The following is a 22,504-nucleotide window of genomic DNA, read 5'->3' as shown; positions in this document are numbered from 1 at the left end:
GCTCCTCGTGGGCCAGGAACCAGGGTGATATTGGGGTGGCATGGGACATCCGAGGGGTTTCCCAAAGATAACGATGTGGAAATGTTTTTTTTTTCTGCTGGAAATCTGCTCTTGGTCACTCTGCAGGCAAGGGCTTCTGTGGGATTGCCTCTGGGGCTTTAGTGGGTCCTTGTTCTGCAGCCTCAGCCTCTCCGACACAGGGGCTGCGGGTTCCCTTTTTCAAAAGGGAGAATTAAAGAGGAATTTGTATTTATTTGCTTGTCTGAAATACTCCTGCCCCTCAGGAGTATGTGCTCCGGGCAGCTCCTGCAAACGCCGTGGCACAGAACAGCTTTGAGCTGATCGGGTGCCGAGGAACGCCAGCAATGCTGAAGAGCCTAAAACAAATACTCCTCGCCCCTCTCCTAACACAGCCTCTTCGCCCCGTGCCTTTGGCCAGGAAGGGTGCTCCAAGCCCTCCTCTAAACCTTCTCCTCTCTCCCTTGTGCCTGCAGGGAGTCACCGGCGTCCGGCTGCAGCCCCCCGCTGTGCTCAGCCTTTTTTTGGGGGAAAATGCACTGAAACGGGAGCTTCGCCAGACCACGGCTGACAGCAACCTCTGCCTGGACCCTGATGGACTCCGACACAGGACTGCACTACCATGGTGATGATCTTAACCAAAACCCGGGAAAACAAAGGTGCTGACTCCGTAACATGCAGGACTGAGCTGGTAAGCCTTGCGGAGTGTTCCTTGACAGCTCTGCTGCCGTAGCTTCATGGTGTGCTTTCTTCTCGTGCTGCAGGACCAGATCTTTAGATCTTTATATGTTTTTTTTTATATGTTTTTATCAGTAGTGCTCCACCAGTTTCTACTGGGCTGCATTAATTTCCAAGGAGCAGGCGAGTGGTAAATGATTGGAGTGCCTTAACTTTTGCATGCGTGCATCTCAGTAAGCGTGCACTAGGATAAAAAGTAAAAAAATAAAGAAATAAAATCAATGCCGTGAATGACATGGGTTAGAAGTTGCTTTACCCAGAGCGAACAGATGCTCGTCGTTAATAGGAGGATGAGCAAGTGGGGAGCAGGATTAAGGGGGAGATGGCAGAGGTCAGGCTGTGTTATCCCTATGGGATAACACGGAGCCATCCTAGAAAGCAGAGTGCAGGGCTGGCCATGGGTGTTTGCACCTCCAGGAGAAATTGTCATAGTTGGAACAGAAAATAGACCAAAATGGATCCTCACAGGGTGCAGAGAGCCCCAGATAAGGATGCTCAGGAACACGGCAGGAAGCAGCTGGCAGGATTAGCCATAAAAGGGCATTTTGAGCCTAAAAAAACGTAAATGCCCGACTTCGCTGGGGATGAAGGTCTGTCTGGCCAGGCTTCCTGGGCAGATAGCTCAGGGTGCTGGGTGGTGGAGGAGGAGGCGACCAAGCCAAGGGGTGAAATTTGGCAAAGAAGGCTGTTGATACATTAGGAAAGTGTCAACGCTTCACTGTTGGCTCCTGCCAGGAAGGCAGCACCTCCTGCGAGGGGGAAGGCTGAGAATCAGCTCTGGCCATGCCCCAGGAAGATTTGGGAGCCTGGGCAAGGGTCCTGTCCCTGCACATCTCCCCAGGGGGCTGCTGCCTGTGCAATAGGGGAGCTGGCTGCAGAAAGGCCGAAAAGTTTCCTCTCCGTGTTGCTGGGAGGGCTGCGGAGCTGCACCACCAAACCCTGCCCTCCTGTGCTTGCTGGGTGCCTCCCGCTGCTGTGGCAGGCAGTAGGGCAGCCGGCTGGTCCTGGCAAGACGTTCACAAGAAATCTGAGCTAGCAAAGAAAGCAAGAGTGTTTCCAGTGACTTCCTGGGGCCCCAGAGCTAAATAAAATAAAGCTCTGAGCTGCTGTCAAAAATACTGCTTTTCCTGGGGTTTGTCCCATTTCCATGGTCACTCCACTTTGGCCACTCTTTGGAGAGAGCTGCCCGTCCTCCTTGCCTCCTGATTAATTTTACCTGCCACCTAATAAGATGGTACATTATTATTATTATTATTATTATTATTATTATTATTATTATTAATTACGTGAGCAGGCAAGGTGTAAGAGATGAATCAGGAGAGAAGGTGTGATTGTGGTGGCCTGACACCAGGTAAAACACAGCAGTGGCAGCGCAGATGGATGAGGATCATATGCCAGAGCTTTGCTCAGATGAAGTAAAGCCTCGTTCAGAGAGGACGGAGCTGCCAGGACAGGCAGTTTGGAAGCAGAATATGGGTATTTTTGGGGAGAACAAAAGAACAATTAGTATGAAAGTGTGTTTTTGTGGGCATAGCTGAAATGGCATGAGACGCCGGATGACATACTGATTTATTGTATATAGAACTGTCCGTGCCCATTTTTAGAAGTCTGATGTTTTGCCATACACAGTCAAGAGGAAAATTCTTGGACAAAAGGAGCATAAAAACCCAACTGGGCTTATTTAGTGCCCGTATAGTGGCATTTTTCCCTCTTTTTAGTGCACGTGGGCACCATTTGGATGCAGAATCCTCAGGAAAAATGCTGGGGTGAGTCTCAGAAACATGCTATATGTGTTAAAAAAAACCACATAGCTGCTTTGTGTCTAGGTGGGAGACCTTCATGAGCTTGGAGGGGGTCAACCACCACTGCTGCTCCTGTCCAGAGTTACTGCTGAATTCCCAGTTTAGTTTCTGCACTTTTGGGTCCAGGGGCTGGGGATGTGGCTGCAGCTGTTCCCGTGGGCCAGGACTAGCCGTAGGAGTGATGGTTTGCCAGCTCAGGTCTCCACACCGACTCTCCACATGAGACGTGAACAATTTTTTCTGGTTGTTTTCAGCACACTCCAAAGATGAGTCAAGGACCTACGCTCTTCTCTTGTGGCGTTATGGGTGAGTAGCCGAAATTTCGTTCTGTATTTCCTTCACCTCCGCTCCCGCGTCCTTGGCCATGTGCGGGGAGACGTCCTGACCTTCTGCAGCCCTCCCAAAAATGCATCGTGCCCCCGGGTTGCAGCCCCTTGGTGCCACAAGGTGCAGTGTCACCCGGTGTGGGAACCCCGTAGTGGTGACCATCACGGCCAGGCCACCCTCTTTTTGAGGGGTGCTCTCCTCTCCTCCCGTCCAGGCTGGGTGAATTGCTTGTCTCCCGCCCCCCAGTGCTTTGATCTATGTGATTATTTTTAGGATTACTCGTATTGTTGGGATTATAAGCATTTGGGGTCCGAGAATGTATTTCTCGTGGTTTTGCGTATCCAGCCCACGCCCATGACTCTGCATGACGCAAATAATAAATATGAATATTATCACTAAAATGTTCTGCTGCTTGGCACGATGTGTCTGATCATGCCTCAGACAATAATGAAAATATCCTTTTTTGCCTTTAACAATAACGTGAGCTGTTGTATATGGTGTTTAACACCTTTTGTGGCAGAGCTCTCTGTCATCTGTTACACTGGAAAGCCTCTGAAATTGGTGGGGGATTGGTGCGTTGGCCCACGATCCCGAAAAACCAATGCTGCGGGAGGATGTGCCCCTATATTGTGTCCTTTGGGTTTTGTAACGGGGAGCCAGTCACTAGGCGAAGTCTCAAAACCCAATTAAAATTGTAGGTCAAGTTTGAGCCAAGCTACTTGGTATGAAAGCCAATGCTTCGCAGACAAAGAGGCTGCCCCTTTTCTTCGTGGACACAACTCTCATTAGCGTTAATGGGAGCCGAGCACATGCATTGAGGGGAGAGATTTCCCAAGCTCCCTGATAACTTGAGTCAATTGGAGGAGGAGGCGGGGGGGGGGGGGGAAAAGATGGAAAATGTTTTGATTTTTTTTTTTTTTTTCGGATGAAAGTCACAAGCTTCTAAGTCAAGAACGGGTAGAAACAGTCCGTTCCCTTTCTCCTGCCTGTCAGAAATGAGTAAGGGACAAAGAAACCCAATCAGATGGTTTTGTCTTGTGCTGTGGCACTGGCAGGCTCCTCCACAAATATGAAGAGCCTGAGCCTAATTGAAAACCAGCTTGGTGTTAATGGCTTTTACAAAGCCTTTTGCGTCCTCCTAGCGCGGTGCTGGTCTTCCTGGGCTGCCAAATTATCCTGTTTCCAAGGGAACCCAATCTCACCTCCTTGACCACGGCTTACCATGTAATTGTCTTTGTCATGCCCAGTCAGGAGGAGCGAGTCCCTGGCATGTCAGAGCATTGTGTGGTTTGTGCTCCATTTTTCAGGCGTCCTTCCCAAACGCTCTTCTTGATGCCTCCAGACCTGGGCCACGGTCACAAACCAACTCCACGCTGAAACTTGCTCAGTGTTTTTAGTAAATCCCAGGGTCATGACGGCCCCGAAAGGGCAACTGGGTGAATATTTCAGGTCAGGAGGCCAAGAGGGAAAGCAGGGAGGTCTCTTGCCAGAGGGGATGTCATACACAGGGATTGCTCCCACTGCCAAATTCGGTATTGGTGGCCTCAAACCAAATCTAAAGGAGTCAAAACGTAAATGTCACAAATGTCTTGGTCAATGGGCACTCCAGCAGCATCGCAACGGGCAGCACGAGCCACTCTGCCAAGAACATTGCCTGCAAAAAGCTCTGAAAAACACTATGAAGGGGAAAGGAGTAAACCAAGTCCCAGACATTTTAGATGTAGGATGTATTGAACACTGAAAGGGTCTGAAAATTGGTTATAGGTTTTATTATTACTCGATATATGAGTAAACATTATTAAAGGCTTGATATGTCAGATGGTACAATGGTAGATCCACTTTTTTTGATTTTTAGGTTTATAAGTAATACTCTGTCAGTGGGATGACAGAAATATTAGTTAAAAGACTGTTGAATTTATAGTTCTAGGCATTTCATCTTTAATTTTCATCCTAGCAAAGGGCTACATAAATAAACAAAAGCATTTTTCCCCTTCTCCTTGATGGGCCTTGAAACACCAGGGAGTGTAGGAATTGCCCTGTTCCTGGATGGAGTCTTTTTTCCTTCTCTTTCCTTGCGGTCTCCATCTCATGCCCTCCAGTAAAAGAGTGTGTTAGAGAAAGAAGCGAGCGTTTTAGAAAGTTTGGGTATTACTTTTGGCTTGCCCTGTTGGAAATTTTCCATCTGCGGGTGGACGGCAGTGGCGGCTGCACGTTGTTCTAACAACGCGTTGGCAGTGTTGACCAACTCCTCCTTAGGTGGTGAGTAAGAAGTTTTTTGGCACCTCAGTGGGTAGCAGCTGAGGAGCGGGCACGTTTTTACCAAAACGGTGTTGAGTTTCCCCTCCCATGCACAAGGAGCACGCACGCGTTGCCTGCTCTCAAGCAGTAGGTTTTGGGGGCTTGCACTTGCTGAAGCCCAGCTCCACGCGTTATTTTTTAATCTGATTTGTGCCAGGGGAAAGCAGGAGGGCCGTCAGGCTCCATGGCGCTGCCACCAGCTAATTGCAACCATCAGATTTGTTCCACCTCGAGGAATCATCGTCTCCTGAACACAAACAAGGGGCAGTGGAAAATACAGGTCCGCCTTTTCCCCGGTGCGCCGGGGCAGGAGACTAAAATTCGACGCGGACCCCACGTGAAAAAGGGAGCTGGATGTGCACCCGCACGAAGAGAAATGTTTGGGTTAGGATCCAAACAGAATTTATCTGCCAAAAAGGAGGGAAAAAAAAAAAAAAAGTGATTGAAACCCGTAATTACTTTACAAGTTGCTGTAATAAATTATGTATGAATGTAAATTATTTCACAGGGAAAGAACGTGGAGGAAACTTGAGCAGAAGGATCATGCATTATGTATAAAAAGGAGCTGTAAAAATATTATAGCAGCACATTTGTGCCGTTATGGTTAAAGTTGTGTCAGCATTTTGATTTTACACCCTTCTTCTCTGTGGTTATGAGCGTGGCTGTTAAAATTTACTCCGTGTCATCGGAGGGACGCAGCCCCTCAGCAGGCGTTTCGGCAGCCGCCGGCCATCCCGAAGGTGCAAGGGAAGAAATGCAAACGTTTCCCTGGGCTCCAGGCTTGTTTTGGGGTACCGAGACCCCAAATCAGGTTGGTTGTTTCCAACGAAGTTTGAACAGGACCTCCTTCACCCGCGGTGCTCGTAAATTAAATGCTGGCCCTCGGTCTGGTGGTGCGTGCACAAAGCTCGCCTGGCCCGGGTGGCACGGATGGGTTCAGGTCTCTGGGGTACTTGGAGGGAATGGGATCCCCCTCAGGGCTCCCGGTGCCCAAATCTTGGAGGAAGAGCTGCAGAGGGCACAGGTAGCAGCAGGGCTTGGGGTGCCACGCTGGGGCTGCTCTCAAGCTCGCCATCGGTCTGGCCCTTTGGTGGTTGCTTATTGCGGATGGAGAGGTTCGTTCCTCATCTCTCCTGGCTTCAGGCAGCAATTTCACCTCAAATCCCTTGGGTGAAGTTTTCTGGTTCATCAGCGACTAATCTTTATGAACAGGACAGAGCAGTTCAGTTGGAAGGGACCTACAAAGATCATCCAATTGACCGCTTGAGGACTAACCCAAAGTCAAAGCATGATATTGAGGGCATTACCCAAACGAACGGGACATCAACCACCTCTCCAGGAAGCTTGTCCCAGTGTTTGACCGCCCTCAAGGTAAAGAAATGTTTCCTAAAACGACCTGCTCTAGACTAATGGGTAGCAGGCTTTGAAAGGTAGCTTCTTTTAAACCCCATAAAGCCATCCTCGTTTAGTTAATGGACATATCCAGCAAGTGACTGAAAGTTTGGTAGCTTTAAGTTAAAATCCAGAAGTCGGAGGCTCAGGCTGTCTCATCTGGGGGCAGCGACAGCCAAGAAGGACCCGGATAACCACGAGGAAGAGCTCCACGTGCCACAGCTGCATCGGAGCTTTGTTGCAAACGTTCTCCATCATTTTCCGAGAGGCAAACGAGTGCTTCCCAGCAAAGCAGTTTACTTGTGAACCGGGGAGCTCTCTCGGTGGATTTTATCCTGGAACAAATTGCTGCCTCTGGGTAAACCAGGCTGAGGTTTGTAATTTAAGAAAATTAATACAGGCTTAGCTGCAGCAGTGTTAATGGCTCCGCTGCAATTATCGTTATCGGCGTTCTCGGGACGCGAATCTTGGTCTTAAAAAATTGAAGAGGAAAGCAGCCAGGTTTCCTCACGGAGCTTTCCTGGGTCATTTCATCACACCCCTGACCCCAAGACCGCCCTCATTTTGTGTTGGATTTGTGCATTTGTGTTTCCATTGGTGTCCAAGGCAGACACTTGGCCTCGAAAATACATTTTGGGGGCTATTGTGGCAGCGAGGGACCAGCACCCCAAGCTCCTCCTGGATGGGAGCTGCCCCACCAGGCACCCGGCTTCCTCCAGCACGTGCTGAGCACAAAGGAAAGAAACAAATAATAACCCGAAGTCGCTGCTCGGGTTGACAGCACGCTTACAAGTTTCCTCGTGATTATTTTTTTTTAAAAGATTTATGGCTGTTTGTGCAGGAGTCACGTTGGAAGAGGAAGGTGTCCTGTATCCTCTCATGGAAGCTTACCGAGGCCTGATGTAAGACGTGACGTCTGGGCCCGGGGGTCGTGGCAGCTTGCCATAAAAAATTAGCTTCTATTTCTGGTCCTTTTGTCTGGTGACCTGACCCGAGAAATCTCTCTGCCGGCAGCATAATAAGTGGTGGGGGGGGAAATAATACAGATCTAAACATAGATGTGGGTGTGCAGCACGGGTTTCTCGCTTTGCATTGTGCTTGTTGAAATGAGGAGGGATAAAGCTCGGTGGCTCGGTGTGCACCAGGCTGCTCGTGGATGGAGCTGGTTTTGGGGGGGAAAATGGGAAAAGGAGCCAAGAGTGGTGTAGGGACAGCAGCTTAGAGAGGCCCTGGGTGTGACCTCCAGCGCATCTTCCCGACCACCAGGCTGTACCTGCAGCTGCGGGGCAGGCACAGCTTCAAACTCATAGCTCGGCTGTCTAAGTGGATAAAAAATAGAAAAAACACTCTAAAAATGCCTCACGATTTAGATAGGATCACACAAAACTTCTCAGCGAGGGTTAGCCAGCACGGTTTGCCTCTGCCTGCAGCAGCCGCCGCCGAAAGCAGCCCCAGCGGGCTGTCGGGTGATGGCTTTTTTCCATCGCAGCAGCCCTACCGGGGTTTGCCTGTCGAGCATCAACTGCAAGTCCACACAGAGCCCTGCTAGCCCCAGCAGCCCGTGCCAAGGAGCCGGGCCCCGAAGGGCCTCCTCTTTCCTCTTTTCTAGGCAGGGAACCGTGTGTGGGAATGAGCTCACCCTGCTTAAATCCTCCTCCTTCACGGTCGTGGCAGGGATCCCCGCCTGCAGCTGCAGCCGGGCTCGCGGTCTCCAAGGGGCTGCCGGCCCCTTGCCGTGCACGTCCCGGCTGCGGAGGGAAGGAGAGAGTGGATTTGGGAGGCACGGGTGTCCGGGGGCTTGGCCCAGGGCGTCCCCAAATGCACCCGGTGAAATGAAACCCCAAATGAAATGAACGCCCTCGCGAACGCCCTGAGAAAGCAGGTGGGCAAAGCTGCAGGTGGGCAAATTGCTGAGTCTGCAAACTGATGGAAAAAGAGGGAGAAAGATGTAAAACATTCAGCGTGGCTGGGAGCAAGACAGCCCGGTGGCTGTAGGGGTGGCTTTTGGCTCCCTGTGATGTCCTTGGCACGGGGAAGCAGTGCCCCCATACCCGTTTTGCCCCAACATCGCATCACCTTGGGGCTCTTCACTTTGTTTTATTTTTGTGAACCTCCCGGGCAATGGTTGGTTGCAGAGCCTGGGGTGAAAGGGATGCATCCGAGGCACGATTTATCGCAGCGATGTGGCAGTGCCCGTGCTGTTTCATGCCCGATCTCCCCTTGGTAGCGCAATCTGGATATCGGGGCTCCAATTCGTATCGGCTCCGAGCTGCGATTCTCATTTTGGGCTCTCCCTCTCCATCCCCGCCACAGCGACTGGCGGTTCGGGAAGCCATATTCCAAGAGTTAATTAATTAATTTGCACTGGAAAACGCCCCATATGCTACTCTTTGTTTACGGAGTCGCAGAGTTAATTAACGCTAATGCCTGCGCGCTTGTGTGTGTGTGTGTGTGCGTGTGTTTTTGTCATTTCTGCCCCAGAAAATGACAGATGGGGAGACCTCGGCAGGACGTGCCCTCTGCAGATCGAGCAGCCGGGCGCCAGCATCTGGGACTGCCTGGCGGACAAGGGCGAGGAGGGCTCGCTGTGGCCGCGGGAGGCCTCCAGCACCTGCTCGGTCACCAACCTGATCAAAGAGCTCAGCCTCAGCGACCCCCACGGCCACCCCTCGGCGCCCCCCAGCAAGCGCCAGTGCCGCTCGCTCTCCTTTTCGGACGAGCTGGCCGGCTGCAGGACGTCGTGGAGACCCTTGGGCTCCAAGGTCTGGACGCCAGTGGAGAAGAGGCGCTGTTACAGCGGGGGCAGCGTCCAGCGCTACTCCAACGCCTCCGCCACCATGCAGAGGAGCTCCAGCTTCAGCCTCCCCTCCCGCTCCCATCCCTTGGCCTCCTCCTGCGACCACCCGGCCCTCGCCGGCCGCCTGGGCTGCCAGGCGAGGAAAACGGGACCCGGAGGGCCGGGAGGCGAGCCGTGGAGCCCCGAGGGCGGCCGGGCGGACATGCAGAGGTCCCTGTCCTGCTCTCACGACCGCTTCTCCTCCTCGGAGCCCGGCCCGCCCTCGGCCAGCAGCACGCCCGCCTCCACGCCGCAGCTGGGCCGCCGCGCCACGGGGCTGTGCCGCAGCCGCTCGCAGCCCTGCGTCCTCAACGACAAGAAGGTGGGCGTCAAGCGGCGCAGGCCCCAGGAGGCGCAGGAGCAGCGGCCGTCGCTCGACCTGGCCAAGATGACCCAGGTAAATGCGGGCAGGGGGCTGCGGGGAGGATGAATCCCCTCGGGATGGGGGCTCAGGGCTTTTCGCGTCGGGCTTCCCAAAGTAGGGCGTCCCAACGCGCTCGGCTGTGCTGTTTGTGTTAAAACTCCCGGCTGTGCTTCATCGGGTGAGGCTGAAAAACATCCTGGGGTTTCGTCCCCTCGCCTTACAGCATGATTATCCCATGCTATACGTCCATTTTCCCCCCTCTTGCAAGGCTGGGATGTTTTATGGCGCTTCACGCCTGGCAGCTCGACGGGTGTTGGAGTGAGCTCATTCGCGTCGGAGGAGGCGATGAGCTTTTCCTTCTCCACAAGAGCTTAAAAGATAAAAAGGGCCGGGGAATTACATGTTGGGGTGACTGCAGGGGCAAAACGCAAGGCCTGGCAGTCATCTTTTGATAAACCCAGCAGTAACATTTCATATGCTAAGCTCATTTTATTAGCTAACAAGCCGGACAGGCGGTAAAACAGCTTACACTTGCTGTTCCATTTTACTAACCACCAGCTGCAATCACAAAACTGCCATCACCGAAGGCCTTCCCATCTCCTGGCATCGGTGGAAAAGTTCCTAAACTGCTCATTGGTGTCGATCCCAGCACTGCTTCACTTCCTGCAGGTCTTTTTCCAGGAGGAGCTGGTGATGATGAGGGTGGTGAGAGGAGGCACGGGGCCGCCGTGCCCAGGGTGCAGCCTGAGGCTGGAGGAGGGATTTTTGGGGTCGTGTTTGGGGCAGGATCCAGGTGCAACGCTGGTGTTTGCAGCAGGCTGGCTTGGAATATTTTGTCCTTTCATTCTCACCCAGATGAGGTGGAAATGGTGGTGGTAGTTCAGTCTTCTTGCCTTTGTTTCTCCTCTTCCTCCTCCTTATTCTCTCTCTGTGCACAGCCGCTCATTGCTTCATCTGCACGTGCAGGGCAGAACGTCCCACAGGCCTGCCTGAGGGTTTCGTGGTAACCCAAAACCTGCAAAAAGCCCAAATTGCCTGAAAACTCTTTAGGTACTCAAGGTACTCCTTAAGTACTCGAGGTACTCCAGACCTTTTGGGCTGAAACCACGATGCTGAAGGAGCTGCAGAGCTGCAGGAGGTGGTGGCTTGCTGCACGTGTGGCCCAGCTGCATCTGCTGGAGTGCTCGGTGGTGCACAGAGGGAAGAGAGAAAAGGAACTGCACTATTTTTATTCGCCTCGCTCTCTGGAGAGTCTGCGCAGCGCTTGGTTGCCATCTCGGGGCGGCGCCTGGGGAGATGAGCAAAAAAAAGGGGTTCTGCAGATGGTGGAGGAGGGCAAACCGCAGGATGGGGATTGCTAGGGAAGAAATAAAAAGGAGCAGAAGTCCCTTACCAAACACGTTATTTTTAAAAATTGCCATCCTATTGCAGTTTGCTTGGGTGTAAGTCACAGTCCTGGGTCTTTGTGGTTGCGGTTGTTTGTATAAAGGGGGGGAAAAAGAGGAAAAAAGCAGGGGAAGGAGCCCTTCACCCTCTCTAAAAGTCATCGTGGCAGAATCGTGACATTTTTCTGCTGAGCTGAAAGCAGAGGGGGCTACGTGTCCCAGCGAGGCGCAGACCTGCTGCGGACTGACAGCCCTAGCGGCCCTGGAAATGCAGTCACGGACCTGCTGCCATGAGCCGAGCCCTTTCGCTTTTAAGGAGTAGGTGGAAGGGTTCCCTCAGGCGTTTTAAGGGGTAAAAATAACTGAATGCACAATGAACCCGCGGCACAACCCCAGCCGGGTCATGCCCACGAGCGCTGTGAGCTGCTCCTGGTGACAGGCGCAAGGTGCTGGCTTGGTCTTTGAGGAGAAAAGTGACGCTGGGGTTTCAAAAGAAATGCGAAATGAGCCAGCAAACCCCAGCCTGGCTGTTGGAGCTGTGAGCCACGCCGGGGTATAGGGTAATATACGCCTGAAGGAGGACCTGCAAGGATCTGAGGTGCAGATCCTTGGGGTGGGGGAAGAGGCAATTCCCTTCCTGCGGGAACAACCCGGGGAAACGTCCCCAGGATCCTCTGAGGATGCCGTGGGTGATTTCAGGGCTTCCCCTTCCCTCTGGCAGGCGCCCAGCCCAGGCACACACTTACAATTCGGATTTCCCTGCCTTTGACACAGACAAGAGCCCCGAGAAGGACAAAAACCTAATCACTTGTCCGTCCAAAAGCAGCTCGGTCCGTGTTCCTTGAAAACCGTAGGCTCGAGGAGGAGTTGTTATTTTCCCTGGCTGCTTTCCTCCACCTCAAAAAAAAAAAAAATCCTCGGAGCCGAGGAAGCGACGCCCGAGCAACCTGCATTACTCAGCTCCCCTCCAGCACGAGATCAGCCGCAGCCAGCTGCCGGCATGCTTCGTGCTGGCTGAGGAGCGATGCCATCAAGGAAGGAAGCCCCACGCCACGGGTGACCTCCACCACGTCCCCCCCCTGTGTCGGCAGCAGCAGAAGGGGGTGAAAATAAAGCTGGTGTCTGCTCACGGGCCGGGGTTTTCCTCGTTCCTCAGCTGGGTTGTGAAAAGCTTTTCACGTGCAAGCGCAGGCTGCCTCCACGTGGGAGGACTGGCACGGAGGGACGCAGCAAGATGAGGCAGGTTGGGGTGAGCATTCTTGCCCTTGGTGGGGCCGGTTTTCGGGGTGTGGGGCAGGAGGGGAGCCCTGTGAACGCCAGCTGGTTCCTCGTGGGCAGCGGGAGGCGCTGGGACCAACACGCTGGAGAAAACCACGCGGATTTGGTTTCTTGGCTCGAAATTCCCTCGGGTAACTTTTAATGACGCTCCAGGAACGAGACCGGTTAGGTGATTGCAGATGAAGAGCCGAAATGATGGCAGGGGGTCCACGTTTCCTCTCCTCGAGCCTTGGAGGGGGTAGAAGTGGCTTTGAAATATTCATTTCACATATCTCCCCCCGAGTCCCCGGGCGGAGAGGCAGAGCTGGGCGCCCAGCCTGGGTGCTGGTGCTGGCTCAGCACCCGGCTCTGGCAGCCGAGCGGTTAAATTTTTGCTCGTGCTGGTAACCACATGTGTTTATAGGCCATAAACCCGGCACCATAATCAAAATAAAAATAATTTGACCTGAAAGAAATGTTTTCTTCATACCAAGAGGGCTATTTGGGCCAGGCAGGAGGCGTTGAGGCAGAAGGGGAGGGAGCTGCTCCTGGAAGCAATTACATGGCCGCATAACTGGGCTAATTAAGAAAGGGCTCTAAATGTTAAAGTTCTTCTGGGAGGGAGCATACTTGGAAAAACAGTGCCTCTAATTCCTCACAGCCCCCCTTGCCTGTTTTTGCCTCTTCTTTCTGCTTTTTCCTTCAAGGGGAGGCAGCCCCACTCCGCTCCGCGTCTCCGTACTGACACGGCCCCGAATCAGAGCAGCCTCAGAAACCAACCCCTGGAAACTACCGTCCTTGGAATAATAACAATTTGGGATCCGAAACGGTCGGGATCGTATTTTTCCACGAACCGTGTGGTTTCTCAAGCATTTCTCCTCATACCGCCGGCTGGGTGCAGTGACAAATCGGGGAGAGGGGCAATGCTGAGGGGTTTTTTTTGGGGTCTGGCCGAATCCCCCGGGGCAGAGGGCAGCAGGAAGGGGCGGTGGGCACAGCGGGGGCTGCAATGGAGACCAAACACATCTATCGTGGCGAGCACACCGGGATGGAGCCCGAAATCATCCCCGGTCATGGCAGATAGCCCGGGCTATCTCTCGCCCATTCTGTTTCCTGCCTTGTGAAATGCAGATAGGGCTGTTATGGGGAGATGTTAATTTGTGTTAGCACATTTCCAAACGCAGCTGACCTTTTTTATAGATATTTTTTTTTTTTAAAGTGAAGCATTTCTCTGTGTGTTTGTTCAACATCGGCCACGCTCCCTGCAGCAGCCAGCCCCAGGAGAGGTAGCCCCGGCCTGCAAGGGGGAGAGCTCTTGTGTGCAAGGCACCAAGGCACGGAAAAACCCAGCTGTCTGTGTGCTACGTGCCTTAGCACCTCTGGGTGCTAAGTGGGACGTTATAGGAGATATTTCATCTCTTCAGAGCATTTCCAGTGTGAGGAGCCACCTCCGTCACAGCACGGAGATCCTCTCCTCACGTTTTCTCCAGCTCCCATGTGCTGCATGGTTTGTACCTGTGAACACCAAGCAGTCCCTAACAGCTGGCAAAATACTTCTAGGTGCAGCACCTTATTATGGTTATAGGGGACAAAGTGCCATAAAGCAACCAAGGGGATTCAGGTGAGCTGTGCACACCCATCTCCACGTGCTCGGGCATCCCCCTGGTGCTGCAACCCCATAAGCAGACCCCGGCGGGGCAGAGGGGCTGTGTGGGTTGGATGGGGCCCTACTGGTGGTGGTGGACACCAGCTTGGAAGGTGATGAGGATGAAATCCTTCAGAAGGAAGGGCTGTGGGAAGGACTTTGTGCCCAAGAGCTGCCTGTTGTGGGGTGGGTGCACACAATGGGGCTGTTCATGGCGCTCGCAGGCTCCGCGGACAGACGGTGCCATTCATGGGGTGGCTTCGCTGTCCTCTGACGGACATGCAGGCATGGAGCATCTCCTGAACCGTGGCCAGGTGCTTCTTGCAATTTTTAGGATTAAAGTGGGCTTCAGCCTGGGCTGGAAGTCCAGAGCGGGGCGTGTAATGTCCCTGCTGGCTGGCGGCAGGCTGCCCCTGCCCTTTTTCCCCCCAAAACTCAAGAGAAAGGGCATGTTTCAGTGAGGATCAGTACGTGAAGGAGCTTGTATGCTCCCAAAGCTGAAATAAAGAGCCCAGCAGCCAGCAATTCTTCGGGCTGGCCTTGCTGCTGCCTCGGGAAGTATTTTAAGCTGTAGGGTGGGAGAACCAATTTGTCCTGCACCGTCCTCTCCTTTCTTCCCCATCCACCCCACTCTTCCCTTGAGGGGTGTAAGCCCTCTACACTTCCCCAGGAGGTTTTCTGAGTGAATTTTGGCAGCTTTGTGGCCTGCTGGCAGCGTGGGGCCGGCTGCCTCAGCGCCCACTCGAGCCAGCGGCGAGTGTTGCCCAAAGGTAGGATGGGCAAAAAAACTGGAGGCCTTGAATGCCGGCCGTATCCCAGGAAATAGCTGGCTACTGATGTAACTTCGGGGAGAGCTTCCAGCTTCCGAGCCCCAGTGTTTTTTAAATAAACACAAACGGGAGACTGCAAAGGTCGCTTGTGGGAAAAAGGGCTGGAGCCAAGCGCGGGTTCGGGATCAAATGCGAGCGACGCGGCTTGGAGGAGCACAGGGCCTCGGAGGCCGCTACACGTGCTGCCACGGGGTCTTGTCGCCACTGTATTTTTGCCTTTTAGTTTAAAAAGACACATAGTTTTAAAAATAAAAAGTATTGATTAGGTTCATGAGGGTGCTTGTGAGCTTTCCCCTCCCCGTCCCGCTGTCAGGCTGCTCCTGGTTGGGGCCGTCCGCCCACACTGCTGCCCTCGCCTCATGGGCAGCCTCACCCTGAGGTGTTTCTGTGGCTGGTCGGGCGCTTTGCTGCAGATTTCTCCTTTATCTTTGTGCTAAAAACAAACACCTTTATGCTCTAGGTGGGCCTAGTCCAAGGGTTTTAGTGTGAAAGTCAAAGTGCGTGCGGCCTGCTGGCGGCCATTTCGGGCAGGGTGCTGCAAGAAGCCGCTCGCAGGGGGTGCTTTATGGCAGCGGGCTTCTGTCTTAGTGGCGTGACGGAGCTTTTCATAGCATGACATGGCATGCGATGACATACATTGTTTTGATTTTACGGTAGAAATAGTCCCATCTGCTTCAATTATGAATTTGTGACTCACTGAGGAGAACTGACGGAAAACGAGGTCTGCTGTGGAAGCAGAAGCGGGCAGCGTTCGGGGACGTGGGCGCTGCTGCCATGAGATCGATGTTGTAGCACACACTGGAGCCTCCTGCAGCACCCCGATGGTTTTAGGGCTGTGTCCCACTGCCCCATGCAGCCCGTCCCCATCCCCGCTGCTGGCTCCATCCCCGCCATGGGGCTGTAGGGTCAGGCGTTGGGCCTTGTGTGCACTCACGTGAGAGGACGGGGCTGGAAACGCAAACAGAGCTTGGCAGTGTCTGTCTGGAACGGACACAGGGTCCGATTGTGTCCCGAAGACGTGCATCTGATGCATCACATGGCTGCTTTAACCCCCGGTGTCCGGGCTCGTGTTGTGTGCAGACCTCAAGAGCAGCTTTTCTACCACACGTTCATCCTTAGGCACAGGTTGCTCCTGAAGCCTCTCAAGTCTTCCTGCAGACCTTTGTGCTCAGGACGGGGTCCGAGACCCCAGCAGCACCTGCAGATGCCGGCTTTGACCTCAGGTACCATTTCCTTGCCGAGCCCAACACGTTACATGACCCATCTTGAGCTCCTGCTTGCTGAACTCTTTGCAGCAGAAGCCAGCAGAGAGGTGGTCGCATAAAAAAAAAAAAAGCAACTTTTGGTGAAAGGATTTGCAGTAATGAAAGCTCCCGTGCTCAGGGAGGCCACCATCCCCGTTGTCCCCACGAAGGGCCAGGCTGTGCGTGGGGCTGGGAGCTCCAGCTACGCTTATTTTAATCCGTGTCTGTTCTCCTGGCTGCCTTGGCACGCAGGCCAGGCCGTGCGGCACTTCCTCAGCGGCTCCTGCCAGATCCCCGACGCACTGACAGACTCCACGGTGGCAGCCAAAAGCGGCTGTGTGTGCTGCTTGAAAAGAAAAACACCGAAATAAATAAATAATAATAAAAAAAAACAACACACAAAAAAACACAAGCAAAGGATCGCTGGGCTTGCCATCCGCTTCCACGTTTCTGACAACCACGAACTTCGTGGGGCTGCTGCCTGCCTCGCGGATAAATTATTTGCTCAGCTCTTCGAGGGCGTTATTGATGTGTGGCTTTTTATTATGGTGCCAACGACAGCAAATTGCCACATGCTGACTGCGAGCTGTAAATCGCCGCACGTGGTGCTCGGTGTCAAGTCCCAGTGCAGAAAAAGGGCCCCCAGGCGTCACAGGTCCCCTCTGCGGCAAGGTCCCAGCCTGCTCCATCTTCCTGGGAAGATGCTCGAAGGGTTTTCCCCACCACCACGGTCCTGAAGGTTTTCAGCAGCTCAGGAAAACCTTGGCCGTGCCATCAATGCGCTGTGCGCCGTGCAGCTGCGGCAGCTCCAGCCGGGGAAAGGACTCTCGGGGCCGTGCCAGGAACAGAAACGAGCCCGTCGTCCTCCTCTTCAGTTTTGCTCCATTTCACTGATTTTTTGGCAAACGCCGCCTCGACGGGACGTGACTGTGCAAAATATAGCCCTGGACAAAGCGCCGTTGACTCATTTGGAACGCGTTCTGCTTTCTCGAGCCATTTTCCACAGCTTCCTTTTCTGCGAGCGAGGGGGCTGGCAGCCCAGGGCAGCTCGCCGGTCGCTCCCGCGTCCGTGTACCCTCGCGCAGATGTTTCCTGGCCCTGCGGCCGCAGGATCCCCTTTGGCACATCCTCCTCCCTGGCCCCTCCAACGTGGGCTGTGGGCGCTTCTGCTGGAGCATCCTTGTGTCCTTCGGCACAAGGACACGTGGGGGCACCCCACCTGAGTTAAAGCAGGAGAAATCAGGTGGGAACGCTCGGCTGGAGCAGGTTTCCACTGCGGTGGGCTCTCAGGGGAATGACAAGTCCCGCAGAAAGCTTTTTGTCAGGGAAATTCAAGGAGAGGTTTGGAAGTTTGCTTTTAATTTCCATAATGTCTTGCTTTATAATTAAGGGTACGAAGTGAGACCACTGTAGTACAATAATAGCGCTTCTGTGCTGCACATGGTGCAAATAATATGAAAAGGAATAGGGCTGAAACACTCAAAACATGTTTTTACCAAAAGAAATCCATATTATTGACATTTCACCCCAACCTGGGACAAGTTGGACTGGCGGCATCCCTGAACTCCCCCAGAGACGAGCCGCTCCAGCCCCTGCAGCTTTACCAGCCCTGACTTCAGTGAGGATTTTTAGCAGGTTTCCACCACGGAGCCCTTTAGGGGCAAAGCCCTGAGCTGCAGGATCCCCACTGTGCCCTGCGGGGACGGGACCGTGAGCATGGCAAGCGGGGCACGAAGGGAATCTATGCAGCACCCCGAGCGAGCGTGTTTCTCTACTGGATGGTGTCTGTGAGGGAAAATATTCGTTCTTGGCAGGAAACGAGGATTTCCTCCAATTATCATCCTGAATGGACACCGAGCCGAGCGTGCGGGATGCTGGGCACGGGTGGGACAGAGGAGGCCCGCCGAGCGCCGCCGCTCGCCGATCTCATGCATCTCCCCTCCTGCTTTCTGCCTCCTGGCTTTTGGGGTTGTGCCTCTTCTGCGTTTCCCTGGGGCTGTGCGGCACCAGGGGGATTCCTGCCGAGGGCTCTCACAGCCTTTTTCCTTTTGCATCGATGGAAACCCACAAAAAATCCTCACTACGGTTGGGGCTGCTCCAGAGCTCCGGAGACGAGAGTAAAACTGCGAGTGGAACCGGAGTTTCTATTGTAAAATTAGGATCAGGGCCGTGTAAATATTTCCTTTTGTTAAGGGGTGAGCCCTCCCCTGGCTGGCCGGGTCCCCGGGACTTGTTTGGCAGCACGGGGAGGTGGGTGCCTGCTCCGAGTCACTGCTGGGGACCCGCACATGATTTTGGGGTCAGAAATACCCAAGGGGTGGCCCCGGCTATCTGGGATGGAAATGTTCCTCCTCTTCTTCCCCTTGCCGTGAGCTCAGCAGCACCCTGGAGCTGGAGCCGTGCCCGCCAGCAGCTCAATGCCTCGATAGATACCTGCAGAAAAAAAAAAAACGTGGATGGGTTTGAGACTCCTGACCCAGCACCCGGGCCTCTTCCCCAACCTATAACCCAGCTCCGGCCCCGCAGCAGGCGTCCAGGGCTCCGTTTGCATTTCGTCTCCCCTATAACAGCCTCCTGTGTTTTCCCTCCTCAGGTATTTCGGCCGTGCCTTCCCCGGCACTTCATCCATCACCCACAGCCCGGGTGTCAGCCCCGCAGCCCCCGGCGCCGCTGTTGGTTTTGGAAGCGGGGCCTGGCAGCGCTCAGCCTCGGGGGGAGGCAAAAAACCCTAAAACCAGCCCCGGGGAGAGATCGGCCTGGGGATAAAGAGTGAGGTGGCCGGGATGGGGACACTTGGCGAGCCCTGTGTGGCTCCCTGCGGGTCCTTCCCAGCTTTCTGCAGAAATTGCAGAGCCCAGCATGCTGACGGGAGGTGGTGGCGGGCGGGCAGGTAGGGCTTGGGATCGCTGACAGCTCCTAGGGTCGCACCTCCGCGGGGAAAATCGCGGCAATGACCTGGCAGGGGTGGAAAAAAAAGGATAATAAAATAAAAAGGGGTGGCGCAAAAGCCATCCCCAAGCGTTTCACCGCGGGGCTCGCGGGTGTGCTAATATTTATCCTAGCGCAGGCAGCGGGGTCGCCTTGCTTGAGGGAGACACGTGTCGGGGAAAAACTCACAGTGGGTTATTTGATGAGGGGAAGGGTTTCACGAAGGAGCGTTCCCGAGGAGTTTCTCCAGCTCTCTCGCTCTCGGGGCTGCCAGCATTCAGCCTGCTGGGCACACGGGCAGAGGGAAGGAAAAAACGATGGAGACCTGCTCCAAAACCTACGGAAAAGGATGGATGTGGGGGGGTGGAGCAGTTCCTGCAGCTCCTGCCCCCCCAAATCCCGACTAAAACCTGGGGTAGGCAGCTCGGCGGCTCATTTCGGGCGGTCAAAAATGTCTCGGTTGTGTCTTTGGGTGGTTTTTCAGAACCCAGCGGGGTGTCTGGGTCCCTGCGTGTGGTCCTTGGGGTCTGTGGCTGCCCTTTGTGCCCACCTCCTCTGGACGGGGCACGGGGCAGTGCCAGCACCGGGTTGGCAGAGGGAAGAAACGAGCTTCGGGAAGCGCCAGGGCTTTATTTGTGAACGGGATTTGCACCTGGGAGCGCGCTGTTGACTTTCAGGAGCCCTGGGCTTTGAAGTGCCCACATCACTTCTGGAAACACGCTCGCAGGTTTCTCTCTAAGTGCCTCGAAAACGCCTCTCGTGGCCTCGGGCCTCCTCCGGCTGCGGTGGCTTGGCCATTGCCCAGCCTGCGGCTCTCTGCGGGAAGCCTCCGGGGAGGCGGCTCGTGCTCAGGGTCTGGAAAAGTCCAAAATTTGGCCAGTCCCTGCCTCATCTTCCGCTACGACCTGTTTCACCGCGGTGCTTCGCTCAGCCTAGGATCCTTTTGGGGTCCCTTCCTGCGCCCGTCTCACCCTCCTCTCTCTCTCCCCTTGCTCCCGCAGAACCGCCAGGCCTTCAACAGCCTCAGCACCCCGGCGGAGGACGGCGCCCAGCGGCTCCCCGGCCCCGTGGAGGTGATGCCGGGCAGGACCCCCGCCTGCACCCCGGTGCCGGAGCCGCCCTCGCGGGGCTCGGGGCGCCGGGGGAGCCGGGACGAGCTCTCCTGCGAGGAGTCCGACTGCGGGGCGGCCGAGGACGAGGGCGGAGGGAAGGAGGAGGACACGGAGCCCTGGCGAGGCGGCGGGGCGGGCGCCGAGAGCCCCTTCCAGCTGGGCGGAGAGCTGGACATCGAGCAGATCGAGAACAACTGAAGGGCGAGGGGACGGCCCTCACGCTGAGGGGGCCCTTCAGTTGTGGGGTGGCCGGCGGGGCGCCCCGACGCTCTCCCCCGGGCTCGGCGGCCTCCTGCCGCCAGCCGGAGGGGGTCGAAGCAGCTTTGCCAAAATTTCATCAGGTATTTTAGAGCAACGGCGTGTGTGTGTGTGTGCGTGTGCGTGTGTAAATCTTGAAATCCCTTCTAACTACTGTAGCCAGCTATCAGCGAGCGCCCGTCGGGCTCTGGGGGTGAGGTGTGGAGATGTGCAGGACACTCGCAGCTCTCTCTGCTGGGCTCTGCGCCGGCTGAAATTTAATGATGGGAAGAGCTGGATTTTTTTTTTTATTTTTATTATATTTTTTTTTAATTTTCCCGACGAGGAGCTCACAGGCTGCCTCGCCCCCGCCGCCCCAGCAGCCTTCCTGCCGTGCTTTTTTTTCTCACCCCCTGGGACCCTCGGGGGTAGCGCACCCGTGAGGTGTGTCCGTGCCCGGTGCCGTGGGATTACTTGGCGACAGGAGGCTGCCAAAATGCAGAAATTTCAGGTAGCAGCACTGAAAGCTTTCCCTCTCCCTGTGCCTTTTGGAAGCACAGACAAAGTGGCGACCGTGCCGTGTGTGCGACAGACACTCCTCGGGAAAATCAGCTGACAGCTTTAGAAGGACACCAATTTTATTTTTTATTTTATTTTTTTTATTTTTTGGGGGATCTTTTTCATTTCGGGGAACCCTCCAGCTCCTTAAAGCGTCGCTGTTAGGACCTCCTGGCTCACTTTGAGCTGTTAGGACATCCTGGCTGTCCCCACCCCACCCCGACCGACACCGTCCTGGCTTCAGGGTGGCCTCGGGCACCTCCTCAGCCAGATCCCCCCCGACCAAACCCGAAAATGCCCCAGAGCCGTGGCTGCCCATCGTGTCCAGCACCACACCGTGGCGATCCTGCCTCCCGCGGGACCCGGGGCGCGCTCTTGCCTATGCACACCGGGGACTGTAACTCACAAGGGCTCCTTCTCCTCCCCAAGGGCTGCTCCCCGTGCCGTGCTCCCCCCCGGGCGTTGGGAGGGTGACCAAAGGGACCTGCCCAGCCGTGCTCGACGCAGCCGTAGCACCCAGTTTACATGCAGCACAACCCCTTTGCCTTACTAAAGACGCTTCCCCGCTAAGTCGTGGCCTTACCCCGGGCACGCGAGGCTGCAGCTCGCCTCGGTTTGCGGGCTGGGTGTTCCCTTGGCGGTGCTGTATGAGCTCATGTACTCGTTTTCAGTTTAAGAAAGCCTTACTTTTAAAAAAAAAGAAGTTTTTATCTTTTTTTTTTTTTTTTTTTTCCCTCTCTCTAGAGGTTAAAAAAAAAAAAAGACATCTGTGGATTTATATATATATAAATAAAATAGCGAAAAGTATCAAATATAATATAGTATGTGCCTCAGATCCAGGGGACGTCCCGCTGATTGTACAGCTGGCAGCTCGGCTGCTCCTCGCCACGCGCTGCAAGCCGGGCGAGAGCCTCTCCGTGCACCAGCTGAAAAGCAGGGCACCCCCCCGGGGGGCTGCTTCGGGTTTTTAAAGGACTTCACCCCTCACACAGATGCTTTGGGAACCCCTGCGGCAAATCCCTGCCGCCTGCCAGAATGTGATTTTTTTTTAACTAATATGCAGACACCTGACCTTAGTCTTTGCTAGGTAGCTCACAGGCTCGGTATCGGGAAGATATTTCGGGAAGATATTCGGGGACTCGCGAAGGGCACGGCCCAACCCGCACAGCAGCCGTTTCAGGGCGACGACAAGCTTTAGCAGCAGCAATAAGGTTTGATCAGTGCGATTCCTGCAAAAAAAAAAAAAAAAAAAAACAACAAAAAAAGAAAACCCACAGGATTTTAACGGGAAAATTCCTAGCACCGGTAACACACGCGGGGAGCTTGCTGGGTGTGTGCAGATGCAGCTCTTTGAGCCTGTTCTGTGAAAGAGTACGTCTTAAAAGAAAAAAAAAAAAAAAGACAAGAAGAAGTGTTTGTAACATAGATTGTAATTTTCCATGTTATAGCATAGCCTATTTGGCCAATGAAGTCGTGTTTCAAGTGCATTGTTTAAGGCTCCTGGCCGCACAGGATAACGGACTGACGTAGGAC

At 54.3% G+C, this 22,504-nt stretch overlaps 1 protein-coding gene across 1 annotated transcript; it reads left to right on the top strand.

The window, feature by feature from the left end:
* The first annotated feature begins 508 nt into the window (after positions 1–508).
* FAM53B (family with sequence similarity 53 member B) lies at positions 509–21,652 on the top strand. The gene is made up of 4 exons (XM_032191722.1): positions 509–709; positions 2,813–2,864; positions 9,057–9,808; positions 20,066–21,652. The coding sequence occupies exons 1-4, from the start codon at positions 641–643 to the stop codon at positions 20,372–20,374; spliced, it is 1,182 nt and encodes a 393-aa protein (XP_032047613.1). The 5' UTR covers positions 509–640; the 3' UTR covers positions 20,375–21,652.
* Positions 21,653–22,504: the final 852 nt, after the last annotated feature.

The sequence above is a fragment of the Aythya fuligula genome, chromosome 7 (genome assembly GCF_009819795.1).
Source record: "Aythya fuligula isolate bAytFul2 chromosome 7, bAytFul2.pri, whole genome shotgun sequence".
In the NCBI taxonomy this organism is placed as follows: Eukaryota; Metazoa; Chordata; class Aves; order Anseriformes; family Anatidae; genus Aythya; species Aythya fuligula.
The sequence above is the reverse complement of the archived record's forward strand: the minus strand, read 5'-3'. Positions and strand labels throughout refer to the sequence as shown.